Raw genomic sequence first — 14,997 nt, 5'->3', positions numbered from 1 at the left:
GAAGAAATGGGCAGCACCAGGATCCAGGCTGTGCCCTGCAGGGATCGCAGGGGAGGGGACAAGGAGTGCCACGGCCTCAGGCACCCTGTGACTCATGTGCCACTGCCACCACAGAGCCCCCAGGGCGGTTTTGTGGATCATCAGAGGGAAGGGGCTTGGCAGGAGGACAGAGAATGGCTCCTCTTGTCCTGAGAGCCCCATCCGGCCCAGAACGTGGGAAAGAGCTGAGGGGAATGGGATAAAAACTGGGGTGAAATGGGAGGAAAAGGGAGAAAATCAGGGCTGACAAAGGATTGCAGTCAGGGGGAAGAGATGAAGAGAATGGGATAAAAACTGGGGTGAAATGGGAGGAAAAGGGAGAAAATCAGGGCTGACAAAGGATTGCAGGCATAGGGAAGAGATGAAGAGAATGGGATAAAAACTGGGGTGAAATGGGAGGAAAGGGGAGAAAATCAGGGCTCATAAAGGATTGCAGTCAGGGGGAAGAGAGGATGTGACTGGGAATGACAGGAGAACACCAGGGATGAGGGGATAAAATGGGGTGACAGTGGGTGCCTCCAGGGGAGAAGGGGATAATGATGATGATGATGACGATGATGATGATGATGATGGTGTCCATGCAGGGCAATTGGCTGCCCTGGGGGGATCCTGGTGGTTTCCAGGACCGAGGAGCAGGGAAATGCCACCCTGGGGCTCCCTGCATCCAGACAGGAACCTTTGGATGCTGGAGATTTCTTCAGCACCACAGGGAACCCCCATTCCCACCCCTGGCACCTAAATCCACTCATTCCAGCAATCCCCGGGGGGTTCTCCCCACATTTCTGCATGTGAAGGATCAGGAGGGGGTTCCAACCTTCCCTTCCGTCCCATCCAGGGCTCCCACCTGGCTGTAAGAAGATGAAGAAGGGATGAAGAAGGAAGGAAGCAGCAAATTCCCACTTCCATGTCCCCCCACAAACTCCCAGCTCTTGGAGGCTCTGGCATTGCCCAGGGGCAGGAAAAACCTTTTGAGGATTTCCCAGGGGAATGTTTGACTTTGGCTCAAACCTTGGCACCAAAATATTCCAGAGTCCAACCTCGGCTCCCCGGATTTGAGCAGATCAAGAATGGGAATCCAGACATTCCTTGGAGCAGCTGAAGGGAGCACACTCTCCCAGGCTCACAGGGGGAGCAGGGATCAAACCATGGCTCAGCTCTGCCCCAAATCCCTCCAGCCTCGTTCTTCCCAATGGCCCAAGCAGGGAAGAGATCTCAGTCCCAATCCAGAAACCCATTTTGGTTCCTAAATCCTTTATTTGCAAGTGGTTGGCCACTGCTTTTCATACAAAACCAACAAAATCCAGTAAAAAGGAAGCTTGGAAAAGCTTCCAGGGGAAGAGAAACAAGGAAGAGATGGGGAGAGGGAAGAAAATGAAAAACAATAAAAAACTATAAAAACAAAGAGGGGGAAGAAATGGGGAGGGAAGGGAGGAGCAGGGGACGGCCCCCAGGCCTTGGCAGGAGTGGGAATGTTGATCCCAAGGGCTGGGGAGGGATGGGGAGCACAGGGTGCCCCCCTCAGGGCAGGGGTCCCCGCAGGGGCCCTCGTGGGGGGACTCCAGGGGGTCTCTGGGCCGGTCGAGGGGGCAGAGGGACCCTCTGGTAGCCGTAGGGGGGGGGCCTGGGGGGTCCATTGTAGCCGTGGGGCGGCATCAGCGGGGGGGGCCCGCGGAGCCCGTGGTGCGGCAGCGGCCCAGGGTGACCTGTGGGGACAGGGGAGGGGGGTCAGTGCCAGGGCAGGGGACAGAGACCCCCAAACCCACCTCCCAAAGCTCCCTGGAAGTGCCCACCACACCCCACCCACAGCCAGGGGTGCCACATGCAGCAGGTGCCCCCCTCCCAGCTTGGCAAAGAATCGGGGATTGCTCCAAAAACAGGGGAGGGTCAGTGCCAGGGGGAGAGGACAGAGATCCCCAAACCCACCTCCCAAAGCTCCCTGGAGGTGCCCACCACACCCCACCCACAGCCAGGGGTGCCACATGCAGCAGGTGCCCCCCACCCCAGCTTGGCAAAGAATCGGGGATTGCTCCAAAAACAGGGGAGGGTCAGTGCCAGGGGGAGAGGACAGAGATCCCCAAAAACCCTGGAGGAAAATGATCCAAACCCAAACCCACCTCCCAAAATTCCCTGGAGGTGCCACCCCTACCCCACCCACACCCAGGGTTTCCCCCCCACCCCAGCTTGGCAAACACTCCCCAGAATCAGGAATTGCTCCCAAGACCCCCGTGGGCCTCCAGAACCACCCCAAAACTGGGGATATCCCCATGGGGGGGTTGCAGGGTCCCAATGGAGAAGCCCTGTGAAGACCCCAAAGTGGTGGTGGGGGGGTGCCAGATCCCCCAGATTTTCCTTCACCCCCCTCCTCCTCCTCCTCCTCCTCCTGGCCCAGAGCAGGCCCCACTCACCCATTGGAGATCCAAAGTGTGGCCCCCGAGGGGGGAGCCCCATGGGGGGGGGTCCTGGGTGTGGCATCCCCGGGGGGGGCCTGGGGGGGGGCTGCCCTCCCGAGCCTGGTGGTCCTGGGTGGTGCTGCCCCATGCCAGGGGGGCCGTGGTGCACCTGCATGGGTGGCATTCCTGGGGGGGGGGGGAAGGATGGGGTTAGGGGTGCCAGGGAGCCCCCCCAAGAGTCAAAACTGCAGCTGGGTTTGGAAATCATGGGTGCAGAGGGGGATTCTGCTGGCCAAGAAGGGGTTAAAGAGAAGGGAACATGGAGTTTGAAAGGAAAAGGAAAGGGTTTGGATGCAAGTGGGTGGGAAAGGGATGGGATAAAGAGAATGTGCAGCCCTGGGACAGGGAGGAATCCCCAATCCCTGGAGAATTTGGACAAGTTCCCAAAGGAATCCAGAGCTGGAGGTTGGGGCGGGCAGGGTTCCCCCAAACTTCCCTTCTCCCAGTTATCCCATTAAAAAAGCCCCAACAAATAAATGATTATTTCCCCCTGAGCCTGGTTTTCCCTTTCAGGTGTAATTGGCTCTGCTCAGGCCCTGCAGCATCTGTTCTTGGCATGGCCAGAGCAGGATAACACAAAGCTCCCTAATTAGGGTGGCTCTGGAGCCACAGGATCAAACAAATCCCAGAGAATCATTAAACTGCACATTTCACAAAATTTGTGCTTTTGAACACAGAGCTGAGATGCAGCCACAGCTCCTTCCCAGGATCACAGGGCCAAAATGTGGGGAATCAGGGGAAAAAAAAAGTGGTTGAATTCAATTATTAATGCCAAAATCAGCTCCTGCCTTCCCTCCTGCCTCCCACACCTCCCCAGCTCAAGGCAAAACCATCCCTCCCTGCCCAGGTGCCTCCCAGACAGCACCAACTCCCTGAATTCCCCAGATCCTTCAGCAACCACAAAACCCCCACTCAGGCTGTATTTCACTATTTTGATAATTATAAAAAAAAAAAAAATCACTGGATGCCACACGCTTAGCTCCTTAAATGGACCAGTCAGTTAAAATTAGTTCTTAATTCAGAAACTAAATATTTTGTTTATGTTTGAATTGTTTGAAGTGTCACTGTGTAGCAGGGATTGGAAGTGAATGGAAAAGAGGGGAGGGGAGGGGAGGGGAAGGGAAGGGAAAGGGGAGAGGAAAGGAAAAGGAAGGGAGAAAGGAAAGGAGAGGGAAGGGAAAGAAAAAAGGAAAGGAGAGAGAAGGAGAGAGAAGGAGAGGAGAGGAGAGGAGAGGAGAGGAGAGGAGAGGAGAGGAGAGGAGAGGAGAGGAGAGGAGAGGAGAGGAGAGGAGAGGAGAGGAGAGGAGAGGAGAGGAGAGGAGAGGAGAGGAGAGGAGAGGAGAGGAGAGGAGAGGAGAGGAGAGGAGAGGAAAGGAAAGGAAAGGAAAGGAAAGGAAAGGAAAGGAAAGGAAAGGAAAGGAAAGGAAAGGAAAGGAAAGGAAAGGAAAGGAAAAGAAAGGAAAGGAAAGGAAAGGAAAGGAAAGGAAAGGAAAGGAAAGGAAAGGAAAGGAAAGGAAAGGAAAGGAAAGGAAAGGAAAGGAAAGGAAAGGAAAGGAAAGGAAAGGAAAGGAAAGGAAAGGAAAGGAAAGGAAAGGAAAGGAAAGGAAAGGAAAGGAAAGGAAAGGAAAGGAAAGGAAAGGAAAGGAAAGGAAAGGAAAGGAAAGGAAAGGAAAGGAAAGGAAAGGAAAGGAAAGGAAAGGAAAGGAGAGAAAGGGAAGGGAAAGGAAAAGGAAGAGAGAAAGGGAAGGAGAGGGAAGAAAATGAAAAAGGAAAGGAGAGAGAAGGAAAGGAGAAGGAAAGGAGAAGGAAAGGAGAAGGAAAAGAGAAGGAAAAAGGAGAAAGGGAAGGTGAGGAGGAAAGGAAGGAGAGGAGAAAGAAAGGAAAGGAGAAGGGAAAAGGGAGAAGGGAGAAGGGAAAAGGGAAAAGGGAAGGACAGACAGGCAGACAGACAGACAGACAGGAGGAGGAGGAGGAGGAGGAGGGTGCCCAGCCCCGCCGCAGCCCTACCTGGGTGGTGCATCCCTCCTGGCGGGAAGGGGTGAGGGTGAGGGGGGTGCCCCCCGGCAGGGGCCGCTCCCGAGGGCGGCCCGGGGGCTCCGGCGCCCGGGGGCATCGGCGGGGGGGGCATGGCCGGGGGCATCCCGGGGGGCAGCGCCCCTGGCGGCGGCACCGGCGGCGGGAAGGAGCCGGGCGGAGGCAGGCCTGCAGCACAACGGGGAAATCAATGGCACGGAGAGACGGGCGGAACAGCCTCGGCTAGGACCTGTACTGTGCTCCAAACTCTATTGCCAACTGTGAATCCTACACAGAATTATTACTCTATATATTCTATTCATTATTACCTTTTTTGCATTCAGTAAGTGTCTTTTCTGTATTCAGTATAGAACAGTATTTTTAATATATTCTAAACTCTATATCCAACTATATATTCTACATAGAATTATTACTCTATATATTCTATATTCTATTCATTATTATCTTCTTAGCATTCAGTATCTTTTCTGCATTCTTTAGTACAGTATAGTGTTCTTTATATATTCTAAATTCTATCTTCAACTATATATTCTATACAGAATATAGAATATATTCTATGTATAATATAGAATTATTACTCTATATATTCTATTCATTATTACCTTTTTGTCATTCAGTAAGTGTCTTTTCTGTATTCAGTATAGAACAGTATTTTTAATATATTCTAAACTCTATATCCAACTATATATTCTACATAGAATTATTACTCTATATATTCTATATTCGATTCATTATTATCTTCTTAGCATTCAGTATCTTCTCTGTATTCAGTATAGAACAGTATTTTTAATATGTTCTAAAGTCTATCTTCAACTGTATATTCTATATAGAATTATTACTCTATATATTCTATATTCTATTCATTATTATCTTCTTAGCATTCAGTATCTTTTCTGCATTCTTTAGTATAGTATAGTGTTCTTTATATATTCTAAATTCTATCTTCAATTATATATTCTATACAGAATATAGAATATATTCTATGTATAATATAGAATTATTATTCTATATATTCTATTCATTATTACCTTTTTAGCATTCAGTGTCTTTTCTGTACTTAGTATAGAACAGTATTTTTAACATATTCTAAATTCTGTATTCAACTATATGTTCTATATAGAATAGAGAATACCTAATCTAGAATATAGAATATAGAATACATATCTAGAATATAAATTCTATATAGAATACAAATATATATTTTATATATTCTATATTCTATTCATTATTATCTTTTTGGCATTCAGTATCTTTTCTGTATTTTTAGTATAGTATTTTTATATCTTCTAAATTCTGTATTCAACTGTATGTTCTATATAGAATATATATTCTATATAGAATACACAGAATATAGACACATTCTATATATTCTATATTCTATTCATTATTGTCTTTTCAGCATTCAATAAGTATCTTCATTCTTTAGTATAGTATAGTATTTTTAGTATTATTTTTATATCTTCTAAATTCTATATTCAAGTATAAATTCTATTTAGAATATATTCTCTATTCAAGTATAGAATATAGAATTGTGATTCTATATATTCTGTTCATTATTAACTTTTTACCATTCAGTATCTTTTCTGTATTCTTTACTATAGTATAGCATTTTTAGTATAGTATAGTATTTTAGTATAGTGTAGTATTTTTAGTATAGTGTAGTATTTTTATATAGTATAGTATTTTTATATAGTCTAGTATTTTTAGTATAGTGTAGTATTTTTAGTATAGTATAGTATTTTTATATAGTCTAGTATTTTTATACAGTCTAAATTCTATATTCAACTACATATTCTATATATTCTATATATTCTGCTCATTATTATCTTTTTAGCATTCAGTATCTTTTCTGTATTTAGTATAGTATAGCATTTTTAGTATAGTATAGTATTTCTATATAGTATAGTATTTTTATATAGTATAGCATTTTTAGTATAGTATTTTATATAGTATAGTATCTTAGTATAGTAAAGTATTTTTATATAGTATAGCATTTTTAGTATAGTAAAGTATTTTTATATAGTATAGTATCTTGGTATAGTAAAGTATTTTTAGTATAGTATAGTATTTTTATATAGTCTAATATTTTTATATAGTCTAAATTCTATATCCAACTGCATATTCTATATATAGAATATATAACATACATATATCCTCTACAGAACACATTTGATTTACTCCATTCAGTGGAATGCCATGTCATGACAAACGAGCCCTCTGAGCACACAGAGTCAGACCCATCACTCCCCCTTCACTGCAAACACATCCAGAATTTCAGCACCAGGGCAGTGCCACCCCCTCGCCCCCTGCCCTGTCACCCACCTGGCGGCGTCACCCCCGGCCCCAGCGCGGTCACCACGGGCGTGGGCACGGTGGGCGGCGGCGGCGCATCGGCGAAGAGCTGGTGGGGCCGGTCGGCCTGGGACAGGGGGTTCTGCGCCGCCAGCAGCCGCTCGGCCGCCGAGCCGTGCCGCTCGCCCTTGGAGTCCTTCTTGAAGGCGTAGGAGACGGTGATGGGCCGGTTGCACAGGTACTGCCCGTTCATGGCCTCGATGGCCGCGTCCGACGCGTCGAAGCTGGCGAAGTTGATGAAGGCGTAACCCTTGGAGTTGCCCGTGTCGGGGTCCCTCATGATCTTGGGGGTCTGCAGGATGACCCCGAAGGCGCTGAAGGTGTCGTAGAGCAGCTTCTCGTCGATCTCGGGGTCCAGGTTGCCGATGAAGATGTTGGCGCCCACGTCCAGGTTCTTGTTGTGGGCCGAGGCCTTGTTGACCCGGATGGGTTTGCCGTAGAGCTTGATCATGTTCATGATCTTGATGGCGTAGTCGGCGTCCTCCTCGCTCAGGAACTCCACGAAGCCGTAGCCTGGGGGACCCCAAAAGGGCTCAACACACCTCAAAGGCATTTCAGGGGGACCCCAAAAGGATTTCAGGAGAGAAACCTTGAATAGAAATCCCGGACCCCAAAAGGATTTCAGGACAGAAACCCTGGACAGAAATCCCAGACCCCAAAAGGATTTCAGGACAGAAATCCTGGACCCCAAAAGGATTTCAGGACAGAAATCCTGGACCCCAAAAGGATTTCAGGACAGAAATCCTGGACAGAAATCCAAAAGATTTCAGGACAGAAATCTTGGACCTCAAAAGGATTTCAGGACAGAAATCTTGGACAGAAATCCAGAAGATTTCAGGACAGAAATCCAAAAGATTTCAGGACAGGAATCCCGGACCCCTAAGTAATTCACAAAAAAAAGAAGAGAACAAAGGGAATAATTGCTTTGTGTGGAGTTTAGCAAAAGGAAGAACCTCTTACCCTTAGCTCAGCTTTTTCTCTGTAAGAGCTTTGTTATTTTGCCTTTTTAAAACATTTTTTCTGCTTCCAACACCACCTCAAAACCCATCCCGTTAACTTTATGCAGCAGAGCTATCTCAGGTGTGACAGATTCGGAGAGCTCAGAAAACCTAGCTCGAAGAGAGGGGCATCTCTTCGAGGGACAGAGGATGATCCCCCCTGTTCCACACCCCAATCCCACCCCCGGCTCGGTGCTTTTGGGGCTCCCTCACCCTGGTGCTGGCCCGTGACCCGGTCCTTGGGCATGTGCGTGTTGACCACCGGCCCTGCCTGCAGGAACAGCTCCCAGAGCAGGGGCTCGCTGACCTTCTCGTCCAGGCCCCCCACGTACACCGTGGCATCTGCGAGGAACCGAGATCAGAACCGGGACCCTCACGAACCCGAGCCCCCTTCCCCATCAGCCTTTAATCCACGAGGTCCCCAGCCCCTTTTTTTCCTTCGGGAATAAACCACAGCCCACCACAACCCCGGAGCTCCCTCAGCGCCTCCCTCCGTGTCCCAAGGAGCTCAAAATCCTCTCCAGCCCCTTCCAGGATAACCAAGAACCCCTCATTCCCCTCAGGATGTACCCAAGGTCTCCACAGCACCCCCGCGGTCCCCACGCACCCCGCAGCGCGCCCAAGGCCTCCCCAGCGCCCCCGCGGTGTCCCCCTGAGTGCCCCCAGCGCTCCCCCAGTCCCGTCGTGCCGCCGGTGCCACCGGGCCCGTCCCGCCGCTCCCACCCTGGTTCCTCTCCGAGATCGGCCCCGCCGCCATCTTGTCCCGCTCCGCGCGCGCGGCGCCGCACGCACGCACGCGCGTGACGTCAGCGCGCAAGCACGGCGTCAGCGGGACGGGACCGGAAGTGGAGTCGTGAGGGGAAGGCGCGGCCGCCATCTTGAGTGGGGGCGAGGGCGGCTGCCCTTCCTTCTGTCGCGACATGGACCTTCTCTCGCGACATGGCCCTTCTTGCGCGACACAGCCCTCGCGGCCAGGAGGGTCCTCAGTGCCGGAGGTCCCAGGTCTGGGCTCCCACAGTGTCCCTATCCCGTCCCCATTCCAGTCCCCATCCCTGAGTTCCTGGAGCCTCATGGAGGCAGCACAAATTTAATGGAAAACCGAGACCCCGCAGCGTCCGTCGGGCATCGGGGACACCTCGGGAGCCGCCGCTCCGCCCTTCCCGGCAGTACCAAGCACCCAGAGGTAGCCGGGGGCGGCTGTGGGCAGCAGCCGGAGGCACCGGGGTGTTCAAAGCCCCCAAGGCCCGAGCGATCCTGGGGTGGGCTCAGGTGTCCTCGGGGTCTCAGTGGGGTCTCCGCAGGTTCCAGGCACGGAGTCGCTCCTGGAGCAGCTGCAGCTCCTCAGCCAGCCCGGCCAGGGATGGGGCCAAGCACCCTCGCTGCAGGGAGAGCACGTCCAGCACGGGGTGGGGACACAGGACACGGGACAGGAATGGGAACATGGGGACCAGAATGGGATAGGGTGGAGGGTTCATCAAGGGACAGGGACACAGCGATGGGAACATGGGGACCAGAATGTCCAGTGCAGGACAGGGACATGGACAGGGTAGGATGGATGGACATGGGGTCTGTCTGTCCATCATCCATCCATCCATCCATCCATCCATCCATCCATCCATCCATCCATCCATCCATCCATCCATCCATCCATCCATCCATCCCCTGATGGACACACAGACATTCACTGGACGGACACAAATCCATCCTCACCCCCAGCCCAAACATCAGGACAGGGCTGGGACCCCCCAAACCAGGACCCCCAGCCCCCCCCCCCCGTGCCTCAGTTTCCCCGTACCTGTTCCTGGGGCAGCCCCCTGAGGTAGCAGCGGTGCCAGAGCCGCACGCAGGGCCCGGCGGTGCAGGGCAGCAGCAGCCCCGGGGGGGGCTGGCACGTCCCCAAGAGCCCCCCCAGTGTCCCCTGGCTGCCTGAGGGGGACCCCCGGAGTGGGGGGCGCGGGGGGGGGCGGCTCCACCAGGGCAGGGGGTGGGGGCACAAGGAGCCCTTGGCCAGAGTCAGCACCAGCCTGGGCTCCCCCCACGGGCAGGGCTCTGCGGGCTGGGGAAGGAGCAAAACTGGGATTAGGAAAAAATAGGGGAAAACAAAAAAGGGGAAAAAAAAAAAAAATCCCATTTTGGGATTTTCCCTTGAAGGGAAAACAGGGAGGGGAAAAATGGGGTGAAAAAATAGGAATAAAAAGGGGCTGAAAGAATTGGGAAATGGAGGGAAATAATAGGGAATGAGGGAAAATGGGAGGGTGCAGCCCCCCCCAGGGCAGCCCCACTCACCGTGCTCGGGGTCAGGGGCCCAGCAGGGCCCGGGGGTCCCGCAGGGTTCTGGAACTGCTCCCGCTGCTGCCGGGTGTAGCGCCGGCCCCAGGCCCACACCGGGGGGAAGCTGCAGGGCCGGGGGTCTCCCCTGTGCCCCCCGGGGTCCTGCCAGCCCCCCATGGGCCGGTAGGTCTGGCTGGGGAGCCGGGGCTGCGGGGGAAGGGTGGGGAAATCAGTTCCATGTTTGGGATGGGGAAACTGAGGCACGGAGCAGGAAAAGAAGGGGTGAAATGGGAGATCTGGGGGTGCCCGTGCCCAGTTTGGAATGGGGATGGAGAAGCTGAGAGTGAAGAGAAGAAAGGGTGAAATGGGAGGGTTTGGGGGTGCCCAGTTTGGAGTGGGGATGGAGAAACAGAGTGAGGAGAAGAAGGAGTAAAATGGGAGATCTGGAGGTGCCTGTGCCCAGTTTGGAATGGGCATGGAGAAACTGAAATTGAGGGGAAAAAGAGGTGAAATGGGAGGGATTGGGGGTGCCCGTGCCCAGTTTGGAATGGGCATGGAGAAACTGAAATTGAGGGGAAAAAGGGGTGAAATGGGAGATCTGGGGGTGCAGCATTGCTGCCCTGCCCTCACCAGGCTGCTGCGGCCCCGCTGGCGCTGGCAGCTGAAGCGGAAAGTGCTGAAGTAGGGGCTGAAGCTGCTGTCGTGGAGCGCCAGCAGAAAAGCCTCGGTGAAGCCAAAATCCGCCGGGAATTGCCACAGGAGCTGCCACGTGCAGTCCAGGAAGAGCAGGAACACGGGGGCCTGGGGGGAAATAGGGGATGGGGCGGGGTCACCTCCTGCCAGGGGTAGGGTCTGTGGGACAGGAGCGGGGGTCTCAGGGGTAGGGATGGGACAGGAGCGGGGGGTCTCAGGGTTAGGGTCTGTGGGACAGGAGCGGGGGTCTCAGGGTTAGGGATGGGACAGGAGCGAGGGTCTCAGGGTTAGGATCTGTGGGACAGGAGCGGGGGTCTCAGGGTTAGAGATGGGACAGGAGCGGGGGTCTCAGGGTTGGGGATGGGACAGGAGTGGGGGTCTCAGGGTTGGGGATGGGACAGGAGTGGGGGTCTCAGGGTTAGGGTCTGTGGGACAGGAGTGGGGGTCTCAGGGTTAGGGATGGGACAGGAGCAGGGGTCTCAGGGTTAGGGTCTGTGGGACAGGAGCGGGGGTCTCAGGGTTGGGGATGGGACAGGAGCAGGGGTCTCAGGGTTGGGGATGGGACAGGAGTGGGGGTCTCAGGGTTGGGGATGGGACAGGAGCAGGGGTCTCACCTCCTGCCAGGGTTAGGGATGGGACAGGAGCGGGGGTCTCACCTCCTCCCGGGGGCTGTCCTGGCACAGCAGCCCCAGGCGCCGTGGGAAGGGGTGCCCGGCTGCCACCCACTCCCTCTGCACCAGGCTCTGGAAGCCGGGCAGGGAGCGGGCGTGGGGGTCCCCCAGGAGCTGCACCAGAGAGGCCAGGAGGCAGTTCAGGTCCCGGTCTGAGGGTTCTGAGGGGACAAAGCGGTGAGGGGGGGGTTCCCTTTGCAGCCCCCTCCCATCTTTTTCCAGCCCCCACCTTGCAGGATCACGGAGCAGCGCTTCCCCACCAGCAGCGACGCCACCTCCGCTGCTTTTCTCAGGCAAGAGCTGGGGGTAAAACCAGGGGTTCAGGGCACCCCCAAAATGTCACAGTCACACATTTGGGTGGATCATGCACCCGCCACAATGTCCCCATCACCCCATGGTGCCAGGTGGGACATTCCACCATGGGATTTAGGGTGAATTTTCCCCCTACACCCCAAAATACCTCCCTGCACCCCAAAGTCCCCCTTGTCCCCTGCTCACCGCACATGGTCCAGCCAGCGTGTCCCCTCCAGGGCCGAGAGCCACTTCTCCTCTGCCACTGCACCTGCATCCCACGGGATGGGGTTTCAGAGGGGGGGAATCCCAGCCCCCCCAGGGGGGTTAGGGGGTCCCCAATGTCCCCCTGGTGCCCCTTACCTGGCAGGCAGAGCGCCCTCAGCCTCAGGTGGGCGAGCTGGATGTCAGCCAGAGTGGGCAGCTCAGCCGTGTCAGCCAACACACAGGGCCCACGGCCCCCCAGCAGCAGCTCCTCCAGGCACCTGGGGGGCACAGGGAGCCCCAGGTGGAGCCAGCCCGGGGACACAGGGAGCCCCAGGTGGAGCCAGCCCCGGGGCAAACCCTCAGCCACCACCCCAGGCCCCCTGGCACCCACCTCACGTCCTCGCTGCCCGGCTCTGAGGCTGGGTGGAAGCTGGCAGCTCTCAGCAGGTCCCCCCCTCCCGGGTGGTGCCAGCACAGGCGCTGCAAGAGAAATGGGGGTGACACCCCCACGTTCCCCAGTGCCCCCCACCCTGCCAGGGCCCGCCCAGGCACTCACAGGCACCCGTCGCTCCTGGAAGTGGGCAAAGGTTCTCTTGAGGTCGTGGTCCAGCAGCCCACTGGGCACCCAGAGGTACTGGGGGAGGCTGTGGGAAGGTGGGACACGGGGTGGGGTCCCCCAGAATCTCAGGCGCCGTTCGGGGGGCTCAGGCAGCGCTGGGGGCTGTACCTCGGGGCCATGTCGAAGCGCTCATTGACGGCGCTCACCCTCCAGCCCGCAGCGCCGAGACGCCGCAGCTCCTCCTGCCAGTCCCGCAGGCTCTCGAAGAGCAGCGTGGTGGACGAGCCTTCATCCTCATCCTCCTCCTCCTCCTCCTCCTCTGGGATGGCTTCTTCAGAGCTGGCCCAACCATCAGCAGCATCCCCCAGCCTCGCAGCCGCCTCCCGTGCCTGTGCGATGGCGTTGGCCACCTGCGAGGGCAGCCAGGGCTGGGCTGTGAGGTGGGGGCCCCCCAGGCTTCCCCAGAACCGCGGGGTACCCCAGAGCGGGGGTCCAGCCCTTCTGCCCCTCCCTGGCGTACCCGGAACGCCTGCGGGGCCAAACCGTTCTCGGGGAAGGAGAAGCGGAGCAGGCGGAAATCCCGGCAGAACACGGCGAGCTCCTCCGGGATGAACTTGAGGGTGGAGTTGGCCGTGAGCACCTTGGGCTTGGAGAAGCTGCTGGCTGGGGTCGGGGGGATGAGGCTGTCAGGGCCAGCGGAGCCGCGGGACCCGCCCAGCTCATCCCGCGTGTCCCCAGGTGTCCCCAGTACCTGCCACCAGCTTGTGGATGCAGGGCAGGGCCACCTCGTCCTCGGAGCGGAGGAGGCCACGGGAGCCAGGAGCCTGCGGGAGAGCGGGGAGGGCTGGGAACTGCCCCGGAGCGTCCCCCAGTGCCAGGAGGGGCGGTGGGGATGGATCTGGGGGTGGGACATCGGCGCCTATGTCCCTTGTCCCCCGCTATGTCCTGCAGTGAGGAGTTCCCGGGGTGAACCCGGCGGTTCTGCAGTCAAGGAGCCAGGATGGGCTGGGATAGAGCTGGGATGGGAGCAGGGGCGGGGTGGGGCTGAGCCGAGGGTCGGGGTACGGTGGGGTCGGAGTGGGATCGGGATGCGCTGGGATGGGGTCGGGATGCGCTGGGATGGGATCGGGATGGGATCGGGATGCGCTGGGATGGGATCGGGATGGGATCAGGATGTGCCGGGATGGGGTCGGGATGTGCCGGGATGGGGTCGGGATGTGCCGGGATGGGGTCGCGGCGGGGCAGGGATCCCCCCGCGCAGGCGGCGCGGGGCCCCGCGGTCCCGTTCCCGGTGTTCCCGGTGTTCCCGGTGTTCCCGGTGTTCCCGTCGCACCTGGCCGGGCAGGAAGGCGAGGCGCCGGTTGGTGCAGAGCAGCGTCCCCGGGACGGAGCCGCCGCCGTTCCCGCGGCGCCGCCGGGCGCCCGCCGCCTCCTCGAGCACCCGCTCCCCTGCGGGGACCGACACTGGGTGCGGGGCTCCGAGCGCCCCGAGCCTCCCCACAACCCCCGGCCCCCGGCCCCGGCCCTACCTGGGAGCCCGGGGAAGGTCGGGCGGCGGCCGCCCGGGGCCCCGCTCATGGCGCAGGGACTTTGGCCGGGCGGGCCCGCAGCGCCGGGGCCGGAGCGGCCCGGGAAAGAGCCCCGAGCGCCCGGCCCGGCTCCGGCATCCCGCCCTCCACTCCGGCATCCCGCCCTCCCCTGGCATCCCTGCCCCGGCATCCCGCCCCTCGGGGCCCGGGATTCCGCTCATCCCGAGCCCGCGGATCCCGGCATTCCGCCCCGCGCCGTCCGGTACCGCCGGTGGGGAAGGGGGGGAGCCCGGGAGCTCCGCAGGCGGACGGGGACGGGGGGCGGCCTGAGGCACCTCAGAGGTTCAGCGTTGGGGCGGGGGTACCCACCCGGCCACCCCGTCAGGGACGGGCAGTTCTGGGGTTCTTGCGGGTTCTGGGGTCCCGCAAGCGCTGCCCAGTGCGGGGGAACCCCCAAACGCCGTGAGCAGCGGTGCGGGAGGGGGCGCGGGGCCCCTGCCGGGCACACGGCGGGAGAAGCCGCCCGGTGACTCACGGCAGAAGCACGGAGCCTTCTCCTCCCAGCCCAGCCAAGCCAGGCCGGCCCCTGGCGCGCCGAGCCCGGCACCCCACAGCGGGCAGCAGGTGGATGGTGCCACCTGTGTGTGCCACCCCTCGGTGCCACCTGTGCCACCCCTCGGTGCCACGACACCTCCGGGCACCCCAAAGCCCGAGGCAGCCAAATAAATCCTGACACAACCCAGGAAAGCTCCATGGAACTGCAGTTCCAGCTCTGATTCCTGGTGTATTTTCCCTCAGATTTTCGGGGCAGTCCCGGCTTTGGAGGCTGCAGCTCGTGTGCCCCAGTTTCCCCCTGCAGCAGGATCACCTGGCAGAGGTTCCCAGGGGCTGGGAAAAGCTTTT

General features: G+C 56.7%; 2 protein-coding genes across 2 annotated transcripts; both read right to left on the bottom strand.

Moving 5' to 3' along the window:
- Positions 1 to 1,270: 1,270 nt before the first annotated feature.
- Positions 1,271 to 8,679, bottom strand: SF3B4 (splicing factor 3b subunit 4). The gene is made up of 6 exons (XM_036397830.2): positions 8,597 to 8,679; positions 8,087 to 8,215; positions 6,846 to 7,388; positions 4,497 to 4,691; positions 2,445 to 2,615; positions 1,271 to 1,742 (listed from the first exon to the last, which is right to left on the bottom strand). The coding sequence occupies exons 1-6, from the start codon at positions 8,628 to 8,630 to the stop codon at positions 1,558 to 1,560; spliced, it is 1,257 nt and encodes a 418-aa protein (XP_036253723.2). The 5' UTR covers positions 8,631 to 8,679; the 3' UTR covers positions 1,271 to 1,557.
- Positions 8,680 to 9,006: 327 nt separating this feature from the next.
- On the bottom strand, positions 9,007 to 14,196 carry MTMR11 (myotubularin related protein 11). Its single transcript, XM_036397814.2, has 15 exons — positions 14,095 to 14,196; positions 13,899 to 14,014; positions 13,317 to 13,389; positions 13,086 to 13,228; positions 12,734 to 12,975; positions 12,563 to 12,650; positions 12,398 to 12,486; positions 12,163 to 12,284; positions 12,007 to 12,070; positions 11,738 to 11,808; positions 11,494 to 11,669; positions 10,775 to 10,945; positions 10,160 to 10,351; positions 9,669 to 9,929; positions 9,007 to 9,252 (listed from the first exon to the last, which is right to left on the bottom strand). Exons 1-15 carry the CDS (start codon positions 14,141 to 14,143, stop codon positions 9,157 to 9,159), a joined length of 1,953 nt encoding a protein of 650 aa, XP_036253707.1. The 5' UTR covers positions 14,144 to 14,196; the 3' UTR covers positions 9,007 to 9,156.
- Between the last annotated feature and the right edge of the window lie 801 nt (positions 14,197 to 14,997).

This window comes from Molothrus ater, chromosome 29 (assembly GCF_012460135.2).
Source record: "Molothrus ater isolate BHLD 08-10-18 breed brown headed cowbird chromosome 29, BPBGC_Mater_1.1, whole genome shotgun sequence".
In the NCBI taxonomy this organism is placed as follows: Eukaryota; Metazoa; Chordata; class Aves; order Passeriformes; family Icteridae; genus Molothrus; species Molothrus ater.
Note: the sequence above shows the minus strand (reverse complement) of the source record. Positions and strands in the feature narration are given on the sequence as shown.

Excerpts from the sequence above, each read along its gene's own strand:
- SF3B4 (XM_036397830.2), bottom strand. The coding sequence starts at position 8,630 with ATGGCGGCGGGGCCGATCTCGGAGAGGAACCAGG. Across the intron at positions 2,616-4,496 it reads AGGAGGGATGCACCACCCAG|GAATGCCACCCATGCAGGTG; the intron begins GTAGGGCTGCGG and ends CCCCCCCCCCAG. Across the intron at positions 1,743-2,444 it reads ACACTTTGGATCTCCAATGG|GTCACCCTGGGCCGCTGCCG; the intron begins GTGAGTGGGGCC and ends CTGTCCCCACAG.
- MTMR11 (XM_036397814.2), bottom strand. The coding sequence starts at position 14,143 with ATGAGCGGGGCCCCGGGCGGCCGCCGCCCGACCTTCCCCGGGCTCCCA. Across the intron at positions 12,071-12,162 it reads GAGGGCGCTCTGCCTGCCAG|GTGCAGTGGCAGAGGAGAAG; the intron begins GTAAGGGGCACC and ends CGTGGGATGCAG. Across the intron at positions 10,352-10,774 it reads AGCGGGGCCGCAGCAGCCTG|CCCCGGCTCCCCAGCCAGAC; the intron begins GTGAGGGCAGGG and ends CTTCCCCCGCAG.